The sequence below is a fragment of the Ursus americanus genome, chromosome 4 (genome assembly GCF_024610735.1).
Source record: "Ursus americanus isolate L20-20 chromosome 4, mUrsAme1.1.p, whole genome shotgun sequence".
NCBI lineage: Eukaryota > Metazoa > Chordata > Mammalia > Carnivora > Ursidae > Ursus > Ursus americanus.
In genome coordinates this window covers 87,563,900-87,587,069 of record NC_142130.1, presented here as the reverse complement: position 1 = coordinate 87,587,069, position 23,170 = coordinate 87,563,900, and the positions used below count along the sequence as shown (strand labels likewise).

Sequence of the window (23,170 nt, the reverse complement as noted above, 5' to 3'; positions counted from 1 at the left end):
AATAAATAGGGCCTGGCCAGGGGAGGCAAGCATATCTGAGGCAAAGAAATAGTTGTAAAACGTTTTTCATATTGACTGTTTAGAATCTAAAATCTCTTCTCCTTGCATTCAGGGAAGGATGCTGTTCTCCCATGACTATGTATTTTGGTGTGGTGATTTCAACTATCGCATTGATCTCCCTAATGAAGAAGTTAAAGAGCTGATAAGACAGCAAAATTGGGATTCTCTTATAGCAGGAGATCAGCTTATCAATCAAAAAAATGCTGGACAGGTATATACATATTTAAGAAGATACTTGCATGGAGAAGAAGGGGATCTTTTGTTATGAGACATGCTTTCCTTAATCACAGTGTTCTTTTTTTTTTTTTTAATCTCTTGCAGTCTCTCTCTCTCTCTCTCTCTCTTTTTTTTTTTTTAAGAGGGGGAGAAAAAGTGGGAGGGCAGAGGGAAAGGGAGAGAGACAATCCCAAGTAGCCTCCATACCCAGTGTGGAGCCCTATGGTAGGGCTTGATGTCACGACCCTGAGATCATGACCTGAGCCGAAATCAAGAGTCAGATGCTTAGCCGACCAAGCCACCCAGGCGGTCCACTTAGAGTCTCTTTATGCTTTTAAATACATGTCTCTAGTTTAACATATACAAAATTACCTTTTCTTTAAAAAATTAAAAAAAAAAAGACTCGTAATAATTCCCAGGAGAAAAAATATATTAAAGTCTCTGTAAGATTCACCTTAAGTGGAAGAGTATACATTTTTGGTTCTTTCTTTTTCACTAGTGGTGAATTTAGAATCTTAGTCTTCAGAGCCACTGTTTTTTGGCTTTAAGACCCTGTGGTAGTCTGCTTTATTTATTCTTTTGTTTCTTATATTATCTGCCTTTCTAAAACTTATTTTTTTAAAACTCACAACCACAAAATTTTGGAAGGTTAAAATAATTTTTTTTTTTTTTTTAGGTAAGAGGTGATTGAGGCCTCTTTATGGTGCCTTCATGATCATCTGACTTAGATATTCTAACACTTTGGGCCCCACTTAACTTTCTAGGTCTTACTTCCTCATTTGAGAATTAGATGTCAGACTGTAGTATTTCTAAAATCCGTTATAGTTTTGTCTCTTACAGCTCAAAGTTCTGGTAGAATTCTCTTATTCATGTTTCTTACTTTGTTTAATCAAATGTCAAACAAGTGGCGTGAACAAGTCCTAGGTTATTTTTTCTTAACCTTTGTTCCATTCAGTTACAAGTGTTCATCTGATGGACACAAATTTTGTGTGACTCTCCAGCACATAATAGACATTTAATGAATGACTTGCCTGAATGAAAACAGAACTTTTTTTTTCCCGAATAACTTACTTTATATATGTTTGTTTTAGATTTTTAGAGGATTTTTAGAAGGAAAAGTAACCTTTGCTCCGACATACAAATATGACTTGTTTTCTGACGACTATGACACCAGTGAAAAGTGCCGCACCCCTGCCTGGACAGACCGTGTCCTCTGGAGAAGAAGGAAGTGGCCTTTTGATAGATCAGGTTGGGACATGGACTTCCTCATTTAAATGAGCTAATGCAAATTTTATGAGGAAGAAGGGAATGATGTAAATATCAAGGGAGGAGGGCTGCTTTCTTCAATCAAGGTTTTCTAGAATTGAAGAAATAAAATATAAAACAATTTAAAAAATATTCTCAGACTTGCTCGTAATAATTTAATGTTTCAGTCTATTTTCTTCCAGTGACATAATTTCATATAAATAGAAGCAATGAAAGGTTTTTATGAAATTTTTATGAGAATTTCAATGGAGTGCTAATAAGGTTTTTAATTTGAATAACTAAATCTGGTTTGTAAATATTATGAACTGCTACTTGTCTGTTGAGTTACTTACGAAACACTATGTGGTCACAGGTCTTTCAGTGATCTCAGAAGTAAAGCCTTAATTTTTACTAAGTAAAGCATAAAATGATAATTTCATCAGAACACCTTTCTAAAGGTATCTAGACTTCCTGCTGCTTAACAAGCATATCAGGCATCCCAGCCTCGGGCAACTGAAGCCAGTAAAGCGAAGAAGCTAGCTCCTGGCTCCCTGTGATCTGTCATGCTCATGTGGCTTCTCTTGTGTGTGTGTTTGTTTTTGTTTGTTTTATTTTGACTGCAGCTGAAGATTTAGATCTTCTAAATGCTAGTTTTCAAGATGGAAGCAAAATCCTCTACACGTGGACTCCTGGCACTTTGCTGCACTATGGACGAGCTGAGCTGAAGACCTCTGACCATAGGTTTAAACCATCTTGATATTTCTAATGGTGCTTGAAATTTATTTGAAATACATCCTTTCTTAAACATTTCTAACACATCCATCTTCCTTTATGCCTTAAGGCCTGTCGTTGCCCTGATTGATATAGATATATTTGAAGTTGAAGCTGAAGAGAGGCAAAACATTTATAAAGAAGTAATTGCAGTTCAGGGTCCACCAGATGGTACAGTATTGGTCTCAATCAAAAGTTCTGTCCCGGAAAATAATTTTTTCGATGATGCTTTGATCGATGAGCTTCTGCAGCAATTTACAAATTTTGGTGAAGTCATACTCATAAGGTGAGTAAAATATTTAGTGTCTAAAAGCAGCTTATGACTCCTAAATATTTTCTATATTAGAAATTACCTTTTTGTTGTTTGAATAGCATATGAATACAGTAGACCCTTGAATAATGTGGGAGTTAGGGGCACTGATCCTCCCATGCAGTTGAAAATCTACTTAGAAAGTTTTGACTCCCCCAAAACTACTAATAGCCTACTGTTGACTGGAAGCCTTACCAATAATGTAAACAGTCAATTCACACATATTTTTTATGTTATATGTCTTATATACTTATCATAAAGTAAGCTAGAGGAAAGAAAATATTAAAATCATAAGGAAGAGAACAAACATTTACAGTACTGAACTGTATTGGGGAAAATCCACATAAGCTGAAATCTGCAGTTCAAATCTGTGTTGTTCAAGGGGCAACTGTATTTTTATTTCCAAACTGCAGGAAAATCATACTATAGAAATGCTATTCAAAGACTTAATAGGTTTCGAAACTGAATTCTGGTTAGAAAGTTTGAAGTCGAGGGGCGCCTGGGGGGCGCAACCGTTAAGCGTCTGCCTTCAGCTCAGGGCGTGATCCCAGCGTTATGGGATCGAGCCCCACATCAGGCTTCTCCGCTGTGAGCCTGCTTCTTCCTCTCCCACTTCCCCTGCTTGTGTTCCCTCTCTCACTGGCTGTCTCTGTTAAATAAATAAAATCTTAAAAAAAAAAAAAAAAAGAAAGTTTGAAGTTGAGTAATAAAAGTTTATGTGAACAATTGATGACAAAAATATGTGCACATTTAGATGTGCTATTTTAGATTCCCATACCATCTAATGTATAACAAAGCCCATGGCAAAAATGAAGCTTCAATCACTGTTTTATTTTCGTAAGGAGAGTTAGGAGTACAGCAGAGTGACTTTTCCTTCCTTGTTTTAAGAAATTTGATGTTTTAAGTAATTTTAAGCACACTTAATTTCCAAGTAATGGAGAAGCAGCACCACCAGATGAACAGTCAGGAGTCATCCATTACCATCTTCATTTCTGTCATTGACTTAGCCATCTGCCTTTTGCAGAACCAGATGCTTCTTCCCTTGTTTAAAAAAATGTTCTCTTCCAAGCGTACAGCAGTTTTGAGAGATTGAATGACATGTATGTGTTTGAATTTTCATAGGGAAGAGGTTTGATTCCTTTCTGTGCTTTTCATCTACTCGTTTAGGTATGTTTTGTAGCTATTTGATGGATAGATCTCTGTATTAGGTGCTGCGGAAGAGCAGAGGAGAAATTGGAGTCTCGATTCCTACTCGTGATCTAGTTGGGAAGACCAGAATTGTGTAATGGCTTCCCTAGATCCTAAATAGAGTACTCCACAGACTGAAAATGGTGTGCTTTCTGTAGAGTGAGAAGCATGCCCAGGAAACCTAGAGTCCTTTCAGAAAGTAAATGAGCAAATAGAGAAGAAATTGCATTTATATATCCCTCAAATCTTTTAACAAAGTTCCACCCCAAAGCTTTAAAATAAAACATTTCTAAAATCCTAAGGCACTAGGAAGTACATAGTGAAGTCTCCAGGTTTACAGATGACAGTAAGCTTTGCCAAGTACAGAAAGCCAGATTACCAGGAGCACAATGTGGGCAGCATAGTAGCAGACAAGTGTCCTCATGAGCGCATGTAGAATACAGCACTGGGTTAGAGAGAATCCAAAGTGTACATTAGGAATGAAAGACTCTGATACAGGAAAACAACCTGTCTTTATAACCCAGTCTCGAAGGAACTTGGTATTAAATGGGAGCCAGAAGCTTTCCCCAAAGTGCTTGTTATCATTTGAAAAAGTATTGGTGGGCCCCTGGGTGGCTCAGTCGGTTAGGCGTCCGCCTTCGGCTCAGGTCATGATCCCGGAGTCCCCAAGTCCCACATCAGGCTCCCTGCTCAGCGGGGAGTATGCTTCTCCCTCTGCCCCTCACCCCCACTCTTGTGCTCTCTATCTCACACTCTTTCTCTCAAATAAATAAAATCTTTAAAAAAGAAAAAAAAGAAAAAGTATTGGTAACAAAATAAGATATTACCCTAACATTATAAAACTATGTGTTGTCTCCACACATGGAATATTCTGGTTGTTACACCTGCAGACAACCAAGTTAGAATAGAAAAAGCAGACAATGGAAGTAAATGAGGATAGGACTTCTATCACCAGCAAAGCTAAACTGACCATTACCTTTTGGTCTAGAATAAAACAACTGTTAAGGAATGACCAACGTCTGTAAACCCCTTTATTTGTAAATAAGAGATTCCCTGGAAATGTAAATGGGACAAATGTAGATACTTCTATTAATTGGGGGAAAAATCTAGATGCTTTTACCTTAGTGGGTGAAAACAGGAAGAAAATACAGCCTGTTCCTCTTGATTTCCATAAGCCATACTTTTGAATCCTAGGTTAAGTGTGTGTGTGTGTGTGTGTGTGTGTGTGTGTGTGTGTGTGTACACGTGTACATATTTGCCCCTTTGAAAAATCTGCAAGGATTTCTGATCTTGATTATAATTGGAAGTAGTTCTACGTGTAAAATTGTTCTGTAAATAAGACTAATAATGTTTTTGTTTTCCTCTTTTTTAAACAGTAACATTATTACATGTCAGTGATCATCTTATTCATAACTTGTTCTAATGTCCTTTTTATTTTTTTTCCTTTTGGGGGTTTCTTATTTCAAAATTACAAATTTAGAATCATAGCAAAGTCCATCGAAGTCCCAAGAGAGTAAATGGCTGTCAGTGAATAAAGACAAAGACCATAATAAACTGAGGTACCTTGGGGCCAGTCAGATATATATTCTAATGACAACTCCCTATCTTATTTCTTGGTCAAAGGAAATTTGCTTCAGGGAAGTCACTGAGACCATGAAAATACATGGTTGCGGACTATGGAGCCAGGAGACTTGGATTCTAGCCCTGTAACTCATTATCGTTATAGGATCACTTTGAACAAGCCACTTAAAACCTCTGGCCCTTTTTTTCCTTGTCAGTGAAATGAAGGATTACATTAGCAGGGATCACAAATGGAGATCCACAGGTCCCACTGCTTTATTAGCATACTATTTGAAAGAAATTTGAATTTGAAAGCTTTTAGAGGAAGGGTGCCCTCTCCAGGTCACCAGTGGCCCTACTGCTCTCCCTGTTATTTACTTCCTGGCCTCTATAGGTCCTTGTTGATCAATAGTCATTGAGCTAGTCTTAGGGCTAGTTATATATAAGGTATTGGTTATTTTTTTATGGTTTATTTTTCTCTTTCTTAAAGGTTTGTAGAAGATAAAATGTGGGTTACATTTTTGGAGGGAAGCTCTGCCTTGAGTGTTTTGAACCTAAATGGTAAAGAGGTAAGGTAGCATTTGTTGCTTCTAAACCATTTGAAATAAGGTATCTGAAGATTATGTTTTTATAGACAGGCAGCAAAATTATCTAAATGTATTTCCAGTGCAGGACTATAGAAGACCTTATGGTGTGCTTTAAGATTTATTGTTTAGACTGTTTCTGACCAGCTTGGAATTATTTTGGTCCTCCCTAAAGATACTACCATTGTTAACAGACTAAAAAGAAAACATGTTTATGGGGCGTCTGGGTGGCTTAGTCGTTAAGCGTCTGCCTTCGGCTCAGGGCGTGATCCTGGCGTTCTGCGATCGAGCCCCACATCAGGCTCTTCCGCTGGGAGCCTGCTTCTTCCTCTCCTACTCCCTCTGCTTGTGTTCCCTCTCTCGCTGGCTGTCTCTCTCTCTGTCGAATGAATAAATAAAATCTTAAAAAGAAGAAAACATGTTTATCACCTAACTGGATTTTTATTATATGGAAACTTTATTAATTGGGATAGATATTCTGGCTCATTCATAGTAGGAAAGATTTCTATCAAATGAAGAAAATGTGCTTTATTTACAAGAAAGCAAGAGAGGAAGGTACTCTTTATTCCTAGGAACTGGTTTTATTGGCTTGGATCGTGGTATCCAGATACCTTTTTCAGGTGTAGGTAAAATAATTCCCATAGATAACAAATCCATCCACTGAAATATTGTAGAAATTTTTAATTAGTGGAGGTATTCCTAATCTCTGACTTAAAATATTATTGATGGAAGCAATTTACATCAATGGCCTGGAATAGTTTTACTTCTATAAAGTGCTGTGTCTATTTTTTCTAAATGCTTTTGGACAGATCCTTAATTTCTAAATATGTGGTCACTAGAAGGATGGACTAAAATCCAGACCTAATTTCTCTAACAGTGGGCAACTCAGAAAGTCCTCCCTGAGCTTGCTCTTCTGTCACATTACTTCAGTTTCCTTGGAGTAAAAGGACAGTTTCCACACATGTATTGCTTTTGAAATAGGTTTTATATGCTGGTTTTTCCTGAATGTAATAGTAATACACTCAAGCAAAAGTAAATCGTGAAATACAGAAAAGTATAAAGAAAGAAATAATGAAGAACACTAATCCAAACATCACAAAATAATTTCTCTTAACCTTCATAGATGCATGTATATTAAAACCAATGGGATTATGTATACATTTGTGTACGTAGTAACACAAGCGGGATATACGTGTACACATATACGTACATATGTGCACAAACACAAATAAGATGGTGTTGTAAATGCTGTTTTCTCACTACCTCTGCACTTGAGAAATGTCTCATGGGCATTTTTCTATATGAGCAAATATGTTTTTAATGTCTGCATTAATTTCGTTATGTGGATAAATACATAAATTTATTTAACAAACTCTTACTAATAGCCAGATTGTTTCCAACTTTTAATTATTAAAACCAACATTCCAGGAAAGTGCTGTGTCCACTGTAATTTTGTGTGCTTATCCTGTTATTCCTGACCTCTGGGTTAGAAAATATAGGCATATTACCATTTGATACTTGTTGCCTAATTGCTCTTCAGAAAGTATGGATCTAATTATATTATGCCTCAGATTACCTAATACCTACATCCTAATCGATATTGGGTAATTTCTAACTTTGACAACCTGAAAAACCAGAAGTGGTATGTCATTTCTGTTAAGATTTTAATTGTGGGTTATTTCATTTATTGGCCCTTGGTACTTTCTAATGAGCAACGTATGTCCTTAGCCTATTTTTCCCTGGGGTATTTATTCATCTTCTGAAGCGGCCTTCGTGTAAAGTTCAGTCCCTTTCCATTTGTGCTGCAGATATTCCTTCCTGCCGGTCTTGTAACTTTGTTGTGTCTTAACTGTATGGAAATTACTGATTTTTAAATTTAATTCTAGCTTAGTTTTTCTAAAGCATGACTTCATCCCATGAGGATATAAATATTTAAGAGCAACGCTCAATTTGACGTTAGCTTACTCCCTTGCTGCGTACTTCTTTTGTCTTTCTCTGCTAATTTTCCTTGTTTAGTTTTTTCCCTGCCTTTTCAGCCCTGTCCCTCACCCTCAAGTCTAGTTATCAGTGTTACGCTCTTAGAAAATACCCACTCTTAGCTCCCTAAAAATATTTTGAAAATTCTGTAAAAATTACATTTATGGAAAGTATATAATAATGTTTAATTCGTCCTTTTCAAAGTTAGATATTTCCAAACCTCTATTCTGTTGCCTTTGTTAATAACATTATTTCTGCCTCACATTTTGTAGGATGTAGATCCTTAAGAGCTCTCCCATTCCAGAGAAGGAGCTGGGAAAAGTAGATAGCTTAAGTGGGGTAAACCTAAAGGATGACCTTCTCGAGTGTGTTCTTTAAAGACCTATGAAATCTGTTGCCAAGTTCTAAAATGGAATTGATTTGGTCTGATGAGCAAGTAAAGGATTATTAGTTTCTTAGGACACTGACTTCAAAGCTCAGTGTGGATACTAAATTACTATTAAAAACGACTGTACCATTCAGGCCAGCAGCTTTCAGTGTCTCCATCCTGTGTCTCCAGGGAATTCTAATGTCGATAGCACTTTGAGCCAAGGAAGATCTGTACCCACAAAGATGCCGGCTGTCTTCACAGCATGTTGGTCACAGCTACACAGCTCCTTTGGAAATACCAGAAAAGTTCACTTATTTTATATACTCCAGAAGCTCTTTAAAGGAAGGAAGTTGAAACTGTGTAGGAGAGAGCTTACATTTTAGAAAGCAATTTTGTCACATGGTATGGATTTTAAACGAGAATGTCTTTCTAGTGCACAGTCTCTGTTTGACCAAGAAGTCTTGTGACTGTTTGCAGGTTTTTTGAAACTATTTTTTAAATACGTCAACAGGACAATGTGACTTAATTATAATGTGTTTGGCTGTTATAGGTTAAACTTTTGTCTAAAAGCCACTCACATTTATAGGAAAGGCGGAATGCCAATCCATCTCTTCTGTAATTATTTCATGTAGGAACAATTACTTAATCTGTGGATCAGAATCAAAGGAAGTATAAAATTATATAGCAAAGTTGTGGTGAGTTTACATCTGGCCAGGGAAAGATACTGGCTACAGCAAAAGAAACCTCAGTCTGTGTGCATCCTAGAAGAGAAGACCTTAGATTTAGCAACACAGGCTTTTAAAGGGAAAACCGGGAGTGTTTAAGCTACTTAAAAATTCAGTATATGTTGAATTGAATCTAGCTGAATTTAGCCTAGACTATTGCATAGTGTACTAAAGCAGTCGCTTTATTCCAAGATAATTTTCATGCTAATGAATTTTTATTTTCCATTTCTTTTAATCAACTAGTTACTGGGTCGGACTATAACTATTACTTTAAAAAGTCCAGACTGGATCAAAAATTTGGAGGAAGAAATGAGTTTAGAGAAAATTAGCATTGCATTGCCATCATCGACAAGCTCCACCCTGCTTGGTGAAGATGCGGAGGTCACAGCAGATTTCGATATGGAAGGTTTGTTTATGGAACACGTTCACTTCTAGATAAGCGTCAGTTCCCATCAGTGAGGTCTTAGTCTCCAAGTTTATCCATCTCTATCTTCTTGCAACACACAGAGCAGTATTAATTAGATTTTGTTTTGCCTTGTATTTGTCTATTTTGCCTGTACCCAGGCTTCAAACTGCAAATGTATTTGCCATTTTTCCATTTAAAGGTTAAGATCTTTAAAAGTGTGAGTTTTATGTCCTTCTGTGCTGAGAGCACGAATTGGCATTTCTGGTGTGTGGTTTGGTCCCACTAGTTGCAGTTAAGGTAGAAAAGTAGAAGTTCAAAGTGGGTGTTCTGACAACAGAAATGAGTTCAAAGTAGTTACTACAAAAGAAGATACATTTCAAAGCAATTTTTAAAAGATACTCAAGGAGGCTAGGAACACATGCATTTGAGCAGACCCATATAAATATGGCCATTTCAGATTTAGCATTTAGTACCCAGTTACCTGGATAATAATTTCCTTAAATGTAATCGAGAAATGCAGGTGCAGGGGCACCTGGGTGGCGTAGTCATTAAGCGTCTGCCTTCGGCTCGGGAGCCCCACATCAGGCTCCTCCACTAGGAGCCTGCTTCTTCCTCTCCCACTCCCCCTGCTGTGTTCCCTCTCTCACTGGCTGTCTCTCTGTCAAATAAATAAATAAAATCTTAAAAAATAAATAAATAAATAAATAAATAAATAAATAAATAAATAAATAAATAAATGCAGGTGCTTTCTCATGCTATATGCTGTGTTATTCTAGCATGTTTCCCATGACAGTACATCCCTTAATTTATAAAATGACAATATATCATACTGTGAGGCCGTGTACAGCCAGATACTAACACATTTAAGAGTTGCGCACCATGCAAGACAGCTCCAGCTTTCACGTTTCTCTATCCATTCGTTGACTTAGTCCATACATTTATGTCCTACCTTGTATGTGCCAGGTGTGTACCAGGTGCTGGAAATTCAACAGATGTCATCCTTGTCCTTCCAGAACTCCCAGCTTATCAGTGTTACGAGCGAGCAGGCAGGGAGAGTCAGGTGACAGAGATACAGTCATGAACAACCCTGCGGTAGTTCATGGGACAGCTGACCACCTCCGATTTGGGAAGTAGGGAAAGGTTTTCCAGATAAATTGAAATTTGAGCTGAGAGTCTGAAGACTGGGTGAGAATTAGATGAGGGAAGGTGGAGAGGGTGAGCCAGGAAGAAGGAATGTGCAGGGACCAAAGGAGGGAAAAGGCTCAAAGTTCCTCCGTAGGTACGCTCATGAGGGAGTAAAGGGAGAGAAAAGAAATCAAGCAGGGGAGCGGTGTGGGGTGGAAGATGAATTTGGTTTGGATCATGTTGAGCTGAGGTGTCTTTTTAGCCCACTGGGCCCACACGCAGGCTGTGGGGATGTGAGCGGGTGCTCCGCAGAGAGCTCTGGGCTCACAGGGCAGCTCTAATGGCAGCTCAAGTCACGGGTTTTCATTAGCTTGGCCAGAAGGACTGTATAGAGATGGGAGAAAACTGGTCCTGGGAATGAACAGAGAAACCCAGATTTTAAAGACAGGCAGAAGGCAGCTGCTCACAAAAGGAAAATGAAAAGAAACAACTGACAATGTCAAAGTGCCAAGAGATGGACCTAAAAATCAAGGAAAGAAATGGTAACAAGGAAGACATAGGCAGTGGAGTCCTATGTCACAGAGGGATGAGGAGAAATGGGGACCACAAGTTGCCCTTTGGATTTAATAACAGTGAAGGAGGCTGTTGGTGACACTCATGAGAGTACTTTCAGTGCAGCGATGAAGCCAGATGGTGGTAAATTGAGGTGTGGATAGAAGGTGAAGAAGTGGAGAGAGTGTCTATAGACAGCTTTTTAAAGAAGCTAAGATGGGGCTGGGGAATGTGAGGGGCAGTTGCTCCAGGGAGATTGGGGATCCAGGGAGTGCTGTTTGAAATAAGAGAGGCTCAAGAGTGCTTCGTGCCATGGAAAGGGCTGACGATGTTGGGCACCAGCAGGGCAGAAGGGGTGATAGAGCAGGTCACTGAGAAAACGGGGGGTGGGCAGAATCACAAAGACCTGAGTGCAGCCATGGGATTAGACTCTGGCTTGGCAGCAGGTTGTTGAAGGGGAGACGGGGGTCCCACCTTAAGACTTCTCTTTCCTCTGAGAAGTGTTAAAAGCTAAGGTTATCTGCAGGAGTAGGGCAACCCGCAGTGTCAGGAGAGTTGAGAAGTTTCAAAATAAAGCTCCTGAGAAGGAGTCGGGGCGAGGGGTGGGAGAGCCAGTTATGAAATTGCCAGGCAGCTTGGGGATCCCAGAGGAGGCTGAAGATTGCAAATTTAATGCAACTGTAATCGTCAGCACCATGGCATTCTCTCCAGCAGCAGCACCCAGCAGCCCCGGGACAGTGATGGAACTGATACAGGTGGGACAGAAGGGGCGGGGGCGGGGGGGGAGGGCGGCGAGGTGAAGTGCCATTGAATCCAGAGACAGATTCAGAGAAGCAGAATGGCATAGTGGCTAAAAGGAGAGGAATCAGAGGCCTGGATTTTAATAAAGGCCCAAGAGAGGAGTCACTGAGGGAGAGAACTGAAAGGCTGGGAGCTAGTGGTCAGAATGAAGTGTTTTGAGGATTATTTCAGAGCTATTGCAGTTGGGAGGGCTGTGTGTGTCTGCGTGGAAGAGAGTGTAAGGATAAGACCAAGGTATTTCGATTGTTGATGTGTTGTCTACACAGATTTTGATGTCAACCAGAAAGATGATAGGACCTGACTATCATCCTGCTCTCTGCTTGGCCCTCAAAGACTGGGTTTAAGTCCCTGGAAGGATAGAGGTTGGAGATATGTCAGCAAGGGGGTGTGGAGGGCGTTAACAGAAATTCCTGCAGGTACAGCCTCAAAGAAGTAGACCTTTTTGTTCAGGATTGGAAGATTAATGTTTTGAAATTGGAATTAGGTTGCAAGGAGCCCCTGACTCTACTTTCCAACCCTGAGGAAAGGAGGGAGATGGGGAGGCCTCAGGAGAGCACAGGGGAAGGAGTGGTGAGGAGACTTTTGGGGAAGGGTACATGGCTGTCTGAGAGCCTGTCTACTGCAAGGGTTGGAGCTGAGTTGAGGACTCCCCTGAGTGGGGAGGGAGCAGTTCCGTGGAGCAAGTAGGAAGGTTTGGAAGAAAAGGAGAGCAGTAAACTTTTGAGTCAGCCGGCCCTGAGATAGCTGCTCGGTGGAATATGGAAAGCCTTGTGTCATCCCAGCTCCAGGTGTTAGTCACCACTGGCATCCTGATGCTCTGAGGTAATACGTTATCTTTAATTACATTTTCTGCTAAGGGTGTTTGCACTGATCCTACTTCTGTACATACAAATTTTGTATATATGTCTACATGCTTAACCTCTGCAGGTTCGCAGTGTTATAATGTTAACGTGTTTATTTTGTGTATTGAACCCCTTGAAACCTGGATTGGTAAAAACAATCTCTGAGAAAGTGAAAATGGTGGTAATTTTAATAACTTGTTTCCTTAGGTGATGTTGATGACTACAGTGCCGAAGTTGAGGAAATTCTTCCTCAGCACCTCCAGCCATCTTCAGGTTCTGGCCTTGGCACTTCCCCGAGCTCTTCACCTCGGACCAGTCCCTGCCAGTCACCGACCATATCAGAGGGCCCTGTACCTTCCCTTCCCGTAAGACCAAGTCGAGCACCGTCAAGAACTCCTGGGCACCCAACTTCACAAAGTATGTATTTTATTTCAAGTTTTAGGTGACTTTCCCTAGCTGATCTGTTTGATTTTAGATGGTCCAATCTCTGAGGCCTTTGGATCTGTAGTGTGTTTTCTGTGCATACAAACGAGGAAACCTGTTAGTGATAAGCCCTAAGTGTAAAGGAAACTAACTCATCATCATTTTCATTAGATGAGAATTTTTCTTAAACCTTTTTTCCTATGAGGTCAGGTTTATCCATGTCTTTAAATTGATGTTTTTCTATCAGTACAGTAAGAACTCATAACCATCTGGGCTTCACTGTCTATACAGAACCTCTATTATGATAGAAGCAAAAAGAGACAAAAAAATTCTTTTGAATTCAAATTTAAGAGTCATTACTCCTCCAAATTTGGAAGATTTGTCTCTGGAAGTTGTTCTGTTGCATGACTAAATCGCTGTTCTGTGCTTACCAACATCTCCAGAAAGTGTCTTCCATTTCATAAATTTCTCCAGTTCTCTCATACTACTACACTTAGAGGACTGGCTTCATTAGATAAATTCAAGATAAGTTAAAGTATAGAGAAAAGGAGAGACTCCTTTTTTCTTCTGTGTGGGCCACAGACTGCAAATGACCTTATTTAGCCAGTGCTTTGTGCCCTCTTGATCGGGCCACTCAGTAAATCAGCTCTCAGCACCTGGGGCCTAGGTAAGGCGTCTGCCTGGAGCCAGCACTATTGCTTCCATGGTACCAAAGGGGAATTTAGTGGCAGAACTGCTTATATTATTGATAAGAAAAATGCGTGTCAGGACACTACAGTACAAGCGGAGAAAATGAGCAAAATCGTCAGACGTATTGGGCAGTACCATACCTTTGTGCTCACACCTACGTGGAACCTGATCTTATCTAATGTACTTTTTTAGGTTCTCCTATTGATGCTCTACCAGCAACACAGCTGCAGCAAAGAGATTCTCAGCCCCTAGAGCCCAAGAGGCCTCCTCCTCCCCGCCCAGTTGCTCCTCCTGCTCGCCCTGCTCCCCCCCAGAGACCACCTCCACCTTCAGGTAAGAAACCATTTGATTTCCATTTCTGCTAAATGGAAAATCTTCCTCCATTCTATTTTAAAATGCTTTGCATGTCTTCAAACCTCAAGCTTCTAGATCTTATTGTTTTTCTATCATTGGTGCTACTGCCTGAGCCTTTCTCTGAGGAGCATGGTAGGAGCAACAGAACAGGTAAAAAGAGTGTTTCCCAACTAGATTTCTGTAATAGGTTTTTCTAGCTGCCTTCTTACAGGTGTGCATGAAATGTTTGTTTTGTTTTTGCTAATTTGAAGTAGTTGTACTAATTTCTGTAAGATATATAATTAGAACTGAAGAACATACATATACTTACTTGTGAAAGTTTTATATATTTGCTTAAATATTCTAAGTGTAGTGTCATTAAATTGTTAGAAATATTTGCACTAAATAATAGGTTTTTATAGTACCAAGATAGTAGTGTGTAGTTCCTACGTGATATTTAACGTCATGAATACTATAGTAAGTCTTTGACATTTCAGTTCTTTATTTAATGTCCTTTCCTTTCCACTGCATATTTTCTTGTGAACTATAAGGGGCTAGGAGTCCTGCACCTGCTAGAAAAGAATTCGGAGGTAACCATTTTTATTTGTTATAATATATGCATCTTGGTTCATTCATGTTTTAGAGTTTGATTCCTGCAATGAAAAGACATTTTAGACTTGTTTGATAAAAGCCAAAGTGAATAATATTTATACTCCATGTTAAAAATAGCTCCAAACTTCCATTATATTCCTGTTAAGTAAAAGATTAGAGTTTAGTTGTATTAGTGAGTAGAACTGATAAAGGCTTCCGTTCTCCAGGTAGACATAGTTGAATTACTCATCAAGGACTGATACACTTTTTCTTAATAAATACAGTTAGTTTGGTTACACAGATTTAATTCCCCCAAATCACCTTAATTTCAAATGGAATTCAGGTAGAGTAAATATAGAACATTTTCCAAGTATTTGGTTAGAGATGCTGTAGTACTTTCCTTTTCTAGAAACTTAGCAAATCTAGTAATTAGTAAAATTTCCTAGGAATGCAGCTTAAAGCTATAATTATCTGAAATATATGTTTCATTTTACATGACTTTATCATAATTTGTCATTAAACTCATGCTTCACTTTTTTTTAAACATGAGAATGATTTTATTTTTTTCAATAAGGAAATTTTTATTAACAAATGGGTCACTTTTTTAAAAAGTGCACTTTGGTTTACCTGAAAATTTCTTACAAAAGTCAGTTGGGGGTATGTATTTGACAAGTTCATTTAAGCTAATTCTCAGGAGAGGATGAGGCAGGTTACCATAGTTCTATAGAAGAGCCTTTACAAATCCACTGTTAATACTGTGAAGGCTCACTCACTACACATGTGTCTGTTCTGTTTCTGCTCCGGCTGCCTAATGCCATTGCTGACCGATTCACATGTTATCACAGGTTGTCTCTGCTTGTAGATTTTAAGGACTTTGTATAAAAAGTATAGCTCAAGTATTTCAGCCTGACAGCTTCTGCAGAATGCTGCTGGATGATAATTTTTCCATTGACTTACAAAAACCATTAATTTTTCCCATCTCAAACTCCTGCTTTTATTTATATTTTTATATAATGTCTATGTATCCTCTTCCTTTAATTAGGAAAACAACCTGCAGAAAACACATTTTTAAATGAATTTATGAAAAGTTCTATCAAACTTAGAAATCTGACTTAATTTTTAAAAACTGCTTCTTTTCATAATTCTTTTGTAGGCGGTGTTTGCACCTTATTTTTTGAACCCTATAAACCAATAGCTCCTTTAAGGCAGTAACTTAGAGAAAGTCATTACAGTACCTTTAGAGTTTTCTTAAAATAATGCATCAAAAACCAACTTCTAAGAAACCAATATAGTCTCATAGAAATTGAAAATGAAATTGAAACTATGATTTCTTTTTCCTTTTTGACCGTCAAATATTAGAGCTTTTATTAGTGATTTAACTGGGTATATAATGAGTTGATCATAAAGCCAAGGCTTTCTTTGAGATATTTTAAAATTCCCTACAGCTCGTAATCTGATGTAAAAAGAAAATTGTCATCCCCTTTCTGTCCTGTTTGAGGAAAGGGAGGACTGGGGTTTGGGCTAGGCATCTAAAGTCACTTTGGTTTGTATTGGTATCTTTGAAGAAATGTAAAGCAGTAACAGCACCTTTTTGCAAAAGTCAGTTGAACACAGAAATTGTTTTGTGTGCCTGCCTTTCATTCTGTCCTGTGGGCCCTGAACAATATACGGCTTCTGTTCTTTCTCTGAAAAGGTGTTGGAGCCCCTCCCAGTCCTGGGGCAGCTAGGCGAGAGATGGAAGGTAACAAGACTTCTACATCATAGAAACGGACCTCTCATATCACTTCTAAATGTCAGCTCCCCCAGTGTGTTAAAGGCACACTAAATCTGTCCTTAGTCTGCCTGTAAACTTCCCCACCCCTCCTATGTACACCGTGTAACCTTGTACTTTTTCTCTTTTCATTCTATGTTGTGGGTCGCTTCTAACGGGTTACCCATGTAATTTCCCTGCGATTCTTCTGTTGTATTGCACTGTTTTATATGTATTTCTTAGGATGTGGAATTACTATACAATGTTATTTTAAGAAGAATGCCTCTCAAAATTCTTTTCAGAATAAGTCAAATGTTTAGAAATGTACCATAACAACTCTGAAGTTTTAAAAATTAATAATTATCATTAAACTCTGTTAATTCAAGTCCAAGAGTAACTATTTTGTGGGTGATTTCAAATAACATAAATTTTTTATGTATAATGATACTGAACTAATTTGCTTAAAAGACCATTAAGACTAAAAGCCATTCGTTAAGATTATAGTTATCAAAGGGCTGATGTATTTAATATGACAATTGCACTTGAATTTCCTTTAAAAAAGAATAAATTTGAAATACCACCCGTAATAGTCCCCCCTGCTCCTTTTGACCCCCAAAGTGATTTATTTCATTTCATTTGTCCATTACCTTTGTAGTGAATTTGAACCGCACATTAACACTATCTTCCATAAGGCAAATACTTAGTTGTAAGATGTGCCTGGCTTCTACTTTATTCACAGGATTTTGTTGTAGAAATCTAAAATACCTCACTGTAAGATTGTAAGATTCACTTTATCCATGGTGATATCTACAGCATGAAGCTCTAATACAGGTTGTTAGGAGTCCCTGGTGTAACTTGGAAAATGCTCTGTTTGCTGGGGAGCAGTTTGTCTGCCAAGCTCTGAGAGGCAGTAGGGTCACGTCTTGTGACCATTCACACAAGCTGACCTAATGTCTTCATGGTTCACAGGAGAGAACTCTGTTGGGAAGGTCACCCTAGAAATCACCCTGTGAGTGAGATACCAGACTGAGGCCTAAGTTGTCTCTCATACATGTCACTCTGAGTATTCTAATTTTTCTCTCTTTTGGGCATTTCCTTCAGGACAGATAATAGCCTTCATCATTATCCAAAGCAATGTACTCTTGGTTCCCATCTCATGCCCCCATTTGTGCTGGTAATGAAACAGTACAGCCAGCTGATGTTATGCAGTGTTGCTTGATTGTTTACTTATGACTCATTTTTTTCCCCTTCCTGCTTCAAAGCACCCAAAAGCCCTGGAACAACACGGAAGGATAACATAGGTAAAAACACTCGAATTTAGCTGCTTAACCTTAAAACTGGACCATGTAGACACTCGGGATATGAGTACATGGTTTCTTATTTCTTTCTTAAAAAACAAAAAACAAAAAACAAAAAACTCCCAAAAACCCTAAATACATGGTATGTTGTCTTTGTTTCAGGACGCAGTCAACCTTCACCTCAGGCAGGACTCACAGGCCCAGGACCTGCGGGATACAGTGTAGCCAGACCGGTAGGCAACACCTTGCGGGGGGCCAGCAGGCTTGGGTTCTAGATCCCAGTGTGCTCTCAGTCAGGTGTGTTTTCTTGGAGGATCACGTGTCAGGGCCTAATTTCCTCAACTCTAAAATGAGGGAATGGCTCTTGATGACCTCCAGGGTACCTTTCAACGATAACATTTAGCATACTCTTCAAAAATGACGAAATATGGGGCACCTGGGTAGCGCAGTCGTTAACCATCTGCCTTCGGCTCAGGGCGTGACCCTGGCATTCCGGGATCGAGTCCCACATCGGGCTCCTCCGCTGGGAGCCTGCTTCTTCCCCTCCCACTCCCCTGCTGTGTTCTCTCTCGCGCTGGCTGTCACATAAATAAATAACATGTTTTTAAAAAATGACAAAATATATTTTATTATTTGAACAAAAGTGATGTACTTCAGTAATCATGGTCATTAAATAACTTAGAATCTCAGAGTTTATGAGAGGGCAGTGTGTTGGGCAGCTTTTTAAGGTATTATCTGAGTAATTAGTGAGAATAGAAAGTCACCCTTTAAGAAGAAGGATTTTAAAACTGGATTGCAGGGAGAACATTTATGGTAAGAGTCTGTATACTAAAACTGGTTCTGAAGGTAGGAAAAGTAGGGGCACAGATGGCGCCCCAGGGCTTTTCCCTTCCTTGTCAATCTGTGGTTTTCTGTGTTTAGCCTGTGTTCTCTTATACATGTAATTATTCTAATATTTACCCAAATGAAAATTTGCTCTGGGATCTAGCAAGTAAGTAATAAAAGAAGATGGAAACCAGAACCAGTGGCTTGTCCAGTGGTGCCTGGGACTTTGGGGGGCCCCTCGCTGAGGAGTGGGAACCGGGAGCCAGTACCGTCGGGAGACGTGCAGGGACTGCTTCTGATGAAACTGCTTCTAATTCCTAGTAAGAAATGGTCAGAGCATTACTCAGACAGAAATTTTTGTCTCTCCTGTTGTGGCTGTGTAGTTAATATCCTCCCTAAAAGTCCTTTACTCCATGTAACATCACACTCCACATTAAAGGGTCTGTGATGGGGTACCTGGGCGGCTCTGTTGGTTGAGTGTCCAACTCTTGATTTCGGCTCAGGTTGTGGTCTCAGGGTCATGGCTCCACGCTGAGCAAGGAGTCTGCTTAGATTCCTGCTCTCCTTCTCCCTCTCCCCCTCTGTTCATTTGCATTTTCTCTCTCTCTCTCAAATAAATAAATAAAATGTCTGTAGGATACAGATATACAGACACACCTAGAGGTTACCCATTCTTTTTTCCTAAAGGGGAAGTTGCTCTTCACTGACTTTGCCAGCACACTTCCCACAAGCACTTTATGTATTCTGTTTAATGCCATCAGAATAGGGAAAGTAAGTCAGGATTTTGTGATTGCAATAATAACTTGTGCTGAAAGTAAGAACTACAGGGGCTTAGAGCCTCCATTGCAAACTTAGGAAAATAGACAATAGATGTCTCACCAGTGTCTCTCCGAATGTATCCAATTTAGCACATTGAGTTAGTCATCCAAGAGTTTTTACCTCTGTGTTTGAAAAAAAAAGCAATCTTAGGGTGTGGATTTGCTTAAATGTCTCAGTTGTTCCGTGTATGTGTACCTCCATCTCCTCATGAGGTTCCACACCATCCCCAGCTGTGACTGAGGCCACATTGCCCGGGGGTGGGGGGGGGGCTGCTCGTTACACCTGAGCTCAGGTCCTGGTTTCCTTTCTAGCTTTATGGCCTTGAGAAAATTTTGTACATTTTTTTGTCTTAATTTAAAATAGAGATGCTAAACAATACCTCCCTCTGAGGGGTATTTCAAAGGTGAAATGGAAATGCGTATACAGTGCTTAATTAACATCGTGCCTGCCACATAGTAAACAGTCAAAAATAAAAAGGAAGGTTTTTATTTTTTTAATACTTTTTTATTATGTTAGTCACCGTACAGTACATCCCTAGTTTTTGATGTAATGTTCCATGATTCATTATTTGCGTATAACACCCAGTGCACCATGCAATACGTGCCCTCCTTAATACCCATCACCAGCCTATCCCAATCCCCCACCCGCCTCCCCTCTGAAGCCCTCAGTTTGTTTCCCAGAGTCCATAGTCTCTCATGGTTCATTTCCCCTTCTGTTTATCCCCCCTTCATTCTTCCCTTTCTTCTCCTACTGATCTTCCTATTTCTTATGTTCCATAAATGAGTGAAACCATATGATAATTGTCTTTCTCTGCTTGACTTATTTCACTTAGCATTATCTCCTCCAGTCCCGTCCATGTTGCTGCAAATGTTGTGAAATTGTTCTTTTTGATGGCTGAGTAATATTCCATTGTATATATGGACCACATCTTCTTAATCCAGTCATCTGTTGAAGGGCATCTCGGCTCCTTCCACGATTTAGCTATTGTGGACGATGCTGCTATGAACATTGGGGTACATATGGCCCTTCTCTTCACTACATCTGTATCTTTGGGGTAAATACCCAGTAGTGCAATGTCTGGATCATAGGGTAGCTCAATTTTTAACTGTTTAAGGGACCTCCACGCTGTTTTCCAAAGTGGCTGTACCAACTTGCATTCCCACCAACAGTGCAAGAGGGATCCCCTTAGTCCACATCCTCTCCAACATTTGTTGTTTCCTGTCTTGTCAATTTTTGCCATTCTAACTGGTGTAAGGTGGTATCTCAATGTGGTTTTGATTTGAATTTCCCTGATAGCTAATGATTTTGAACATTTTTTCATGTGTCTGTTAGCCATTTGTATGTCTTCTTTGGAAAAGTGTCTGTTCATATCTTCTGCCCATTTTTTGATTGGATTATTTGTTTACATGTATTGAGTTCGAGTAGTTCTTTGTAGATCTTGGATACTAATCTTTTATCTGGAGTGTCATTTGCAAATATCTTCTCCCATTCCGTGGGCTGCCTCTTAGTTTTTTTGACTGTTTCCTTGGCTGTGCAGAAGCTTTTTATCTTGATGAAGTCCCACAAGTTCATTTTTTCTTTTGTTTCTCTTGCCTTTGGAGATGTGTCATGAAAAAAGTTGCTGTGGCCGATGTCAAAGAGGTTGCAGCCTATGTTCTCCTCTATGATTTTGATGGATTCCTGTCTCACATCGAGGTCTTTCATCTATTTGGAGTTTATCTTTGTGTATGGTGTGAGAGAGTGGTCAAGTTTCATTCTTTTGCATGTAGCTGTCCAATTTTCCCAGCACCATTTTTTGAAGAGACTGTCTTTTTTCCACTGGATGTTTTTTCCTGCTTTGTCAAAGATTAGTTGCCCAAAGAGCCAAGGGTCCATTTCTGGATTCTCTGTTCTGTTCCATTGGTCTATGTGTCTGTTTTTGTGCCAGTATCATGCTGTCTTTTTGATCACAGCTTTGTAGTATAGCTTGAAATCCGGCAATGATTTGTGATGCCCCCAGCTTTGTTTTTCCTTTTCAACAATTCCTTGGAGATTCGGGACCTTTTCTGGTTCCACACAAATTTAAGGGCTGTTTGTTCCAGCTCTTTGAAAAATGTCATTGGTATTTTGATCGGGATGGCATTGAAAGTGTAGATTGCTCTGGGTAGCATAGACATTTTAACTATGTTTATTCTTCTGATCCATGAGCATGGAATATTTTTCCATCTTTTTGTGCCTTCTTCAATGTCTTTCAAGAGTGATTTGTAGTTTCTAGAATATAGATCCTTTATGTCTCTGGTTAAGTTAATTCCGAGATAACGTATGATTTTTGGTGCTATTGTAAATGGAATGGATTCCCTAATTTCTCTTTCTTCAGTCTCGTTGTTTGTGTAAAGAAATGCAACTGCTTTCTGAGCATTGATTTTGTATCCCGCCACATTACTGAATTGCTCTATAAGTTCTAGTAGTTTGGGGGTGGAGTCTTTTGGGTTTTCCAAATAGAGTACCATGTCATCTGCAAAGAGAGACAGTTTGACTTCTTCTTTGCCGATTTGGATACCTTTTATCCGTTTTTGTTGTCTGACTGCTGTTGCAAGGACTTCTAATACTATGTTGAATAATAATGGCAAGAGTGGACATCCTTGTGTTCCTGATCTTAAGGGAAAGGCTTTCAGCTTTTCCCCATTGAGAATGATATTCCCTGTAGTCTTTTCATAGATGGTTTTTATGAAATTGAGAAATGTACCCTCTAGCCCTACACTCTGAAAGGTTTTAATCAGGAAAGGATGCTGTATTTTGTCAAATGCTTTTTCTGCATCAATTGAGAGGATCATGTGGTTCTTGACTCTTTTCTTGTTGATATAATTTATCACACTGATCAATTTGCAAATGTTGAACCACCCTTGCATCTCAGGGATGAATCCCGCTTGGTCATGATGGATAATCCTTTTAATGTACTGTTGGATCCTATTAGCTGGGATCTTGTTGAGAATTTTGGCATCCATATTCATCAGGGATATCAGTCTGTAATTTTCCTTTTTGATGGGGTCTTTGCCTGGTTTGGGGATCAAGGTAATACTGGCCTCATAGAATGAGTTCGGTAGTTTTCCTTCTGTTTCTATTTTTTGAAACAGCTTCAGAAGAATAGGTATTATTTCTTCTTTGAATGTCTGGTAGAATTCCCCGGGGAATCTGTCAGGCCCTGGAGTCTTGTTTTTGGGGAGGTTTTTGATCACTGCTTCAGTCTCTTCATAATTAATTTGTCTGTTTAATCAATTTCTTCCTGTTTGTCTTGGTAGTTTATAGGTTTCCAGGAAGGCATCCATTTCTTCCACGTTGTTTAATTTATTGGCATAAAGCTGTTGATAAAAGTTTCTAATGATCCTTCCTATTTCATTGGTGTTGGTTGTGATCTCTCCCCTTTCATTCATAATTTTATTAATTTGGGTCCTTTCTCTATTCTTTTGAATAAGTCTGACCAGTGGCTTATCGATCGTATTTATTCTTTCAAAGAACCAGCTTCTAGTTCTGTTGATCTGCTGTACTGTGCTCCTGGTTTCTAATTGCTCTAATCTTGATCAACTGCTTTCTCATGCATGGGTTAGGCCTGTTCTTCTGTTCCAGCTCCAGCTTCTTGAGATGAGAATATAAAAACTGCATTTTTAGATTTTTCTATTCTTTTGAGTGAGGCTTGGATGGCTATGTATTTTGCCCTTAGGACCACCTTTGC

At 39.2% G+C, this 23,170-nt stretch overlaps 1 protein-coding gene across 4 annotated transcripts in view; it reads left to right on the top strand.

Annotated features, from left to right (window-relative positions):
• The window catches only part of SYNJ1 (synaptojanin 1), a 91,737-nt gene that overhangs the window by 55,023 nt on the left and 13,544 nt on the right, over positions 1-23,170 (top strand). For 2 of the 4 annotated variants that reach the window (XM_045785521.2, XM_087861766.1), the window contains exons 17-25: positions 113-271; positions 1,368-1,524; positions 2,145-2,262; positions 2,363-2,578; positions 5,841-5,919; positions 9,250-9,412; positions 12,940-13,149; positions 14,038-14,178; positions 17,980-18,050. In XM_045785521.2, the coding sequence (XP_045641477.1) occupies positions 113-271; positions 1,368-1,524; positions 2,145-2,262; positions 2,363-2,578; positions 5,841-5,919; positions 9,250-9,412; positions 12,940-13,149; positions 14,038-14,178; positions 17,980-18,050 (1,314 nt within the window). Of the gene's footprint in view, positions 1-112; positions 272-1,367; positions 1,525-2,144; positions 2,263-2,362; positions 2,579-5,840; positions 5,920-9,249; positions 9,413-12,939; positions 13,150-14,037; positions 14,179-14,729; positions 14,769-16,462; positions 16,511-17,781; positions 17,821-17,979; positions 18,051-23,170 lie in introns of all 4 variants that reach the window. The other 2 variants (XM_045785522.2, XM_045785520.2) reach the window with 2 other exon arrangements.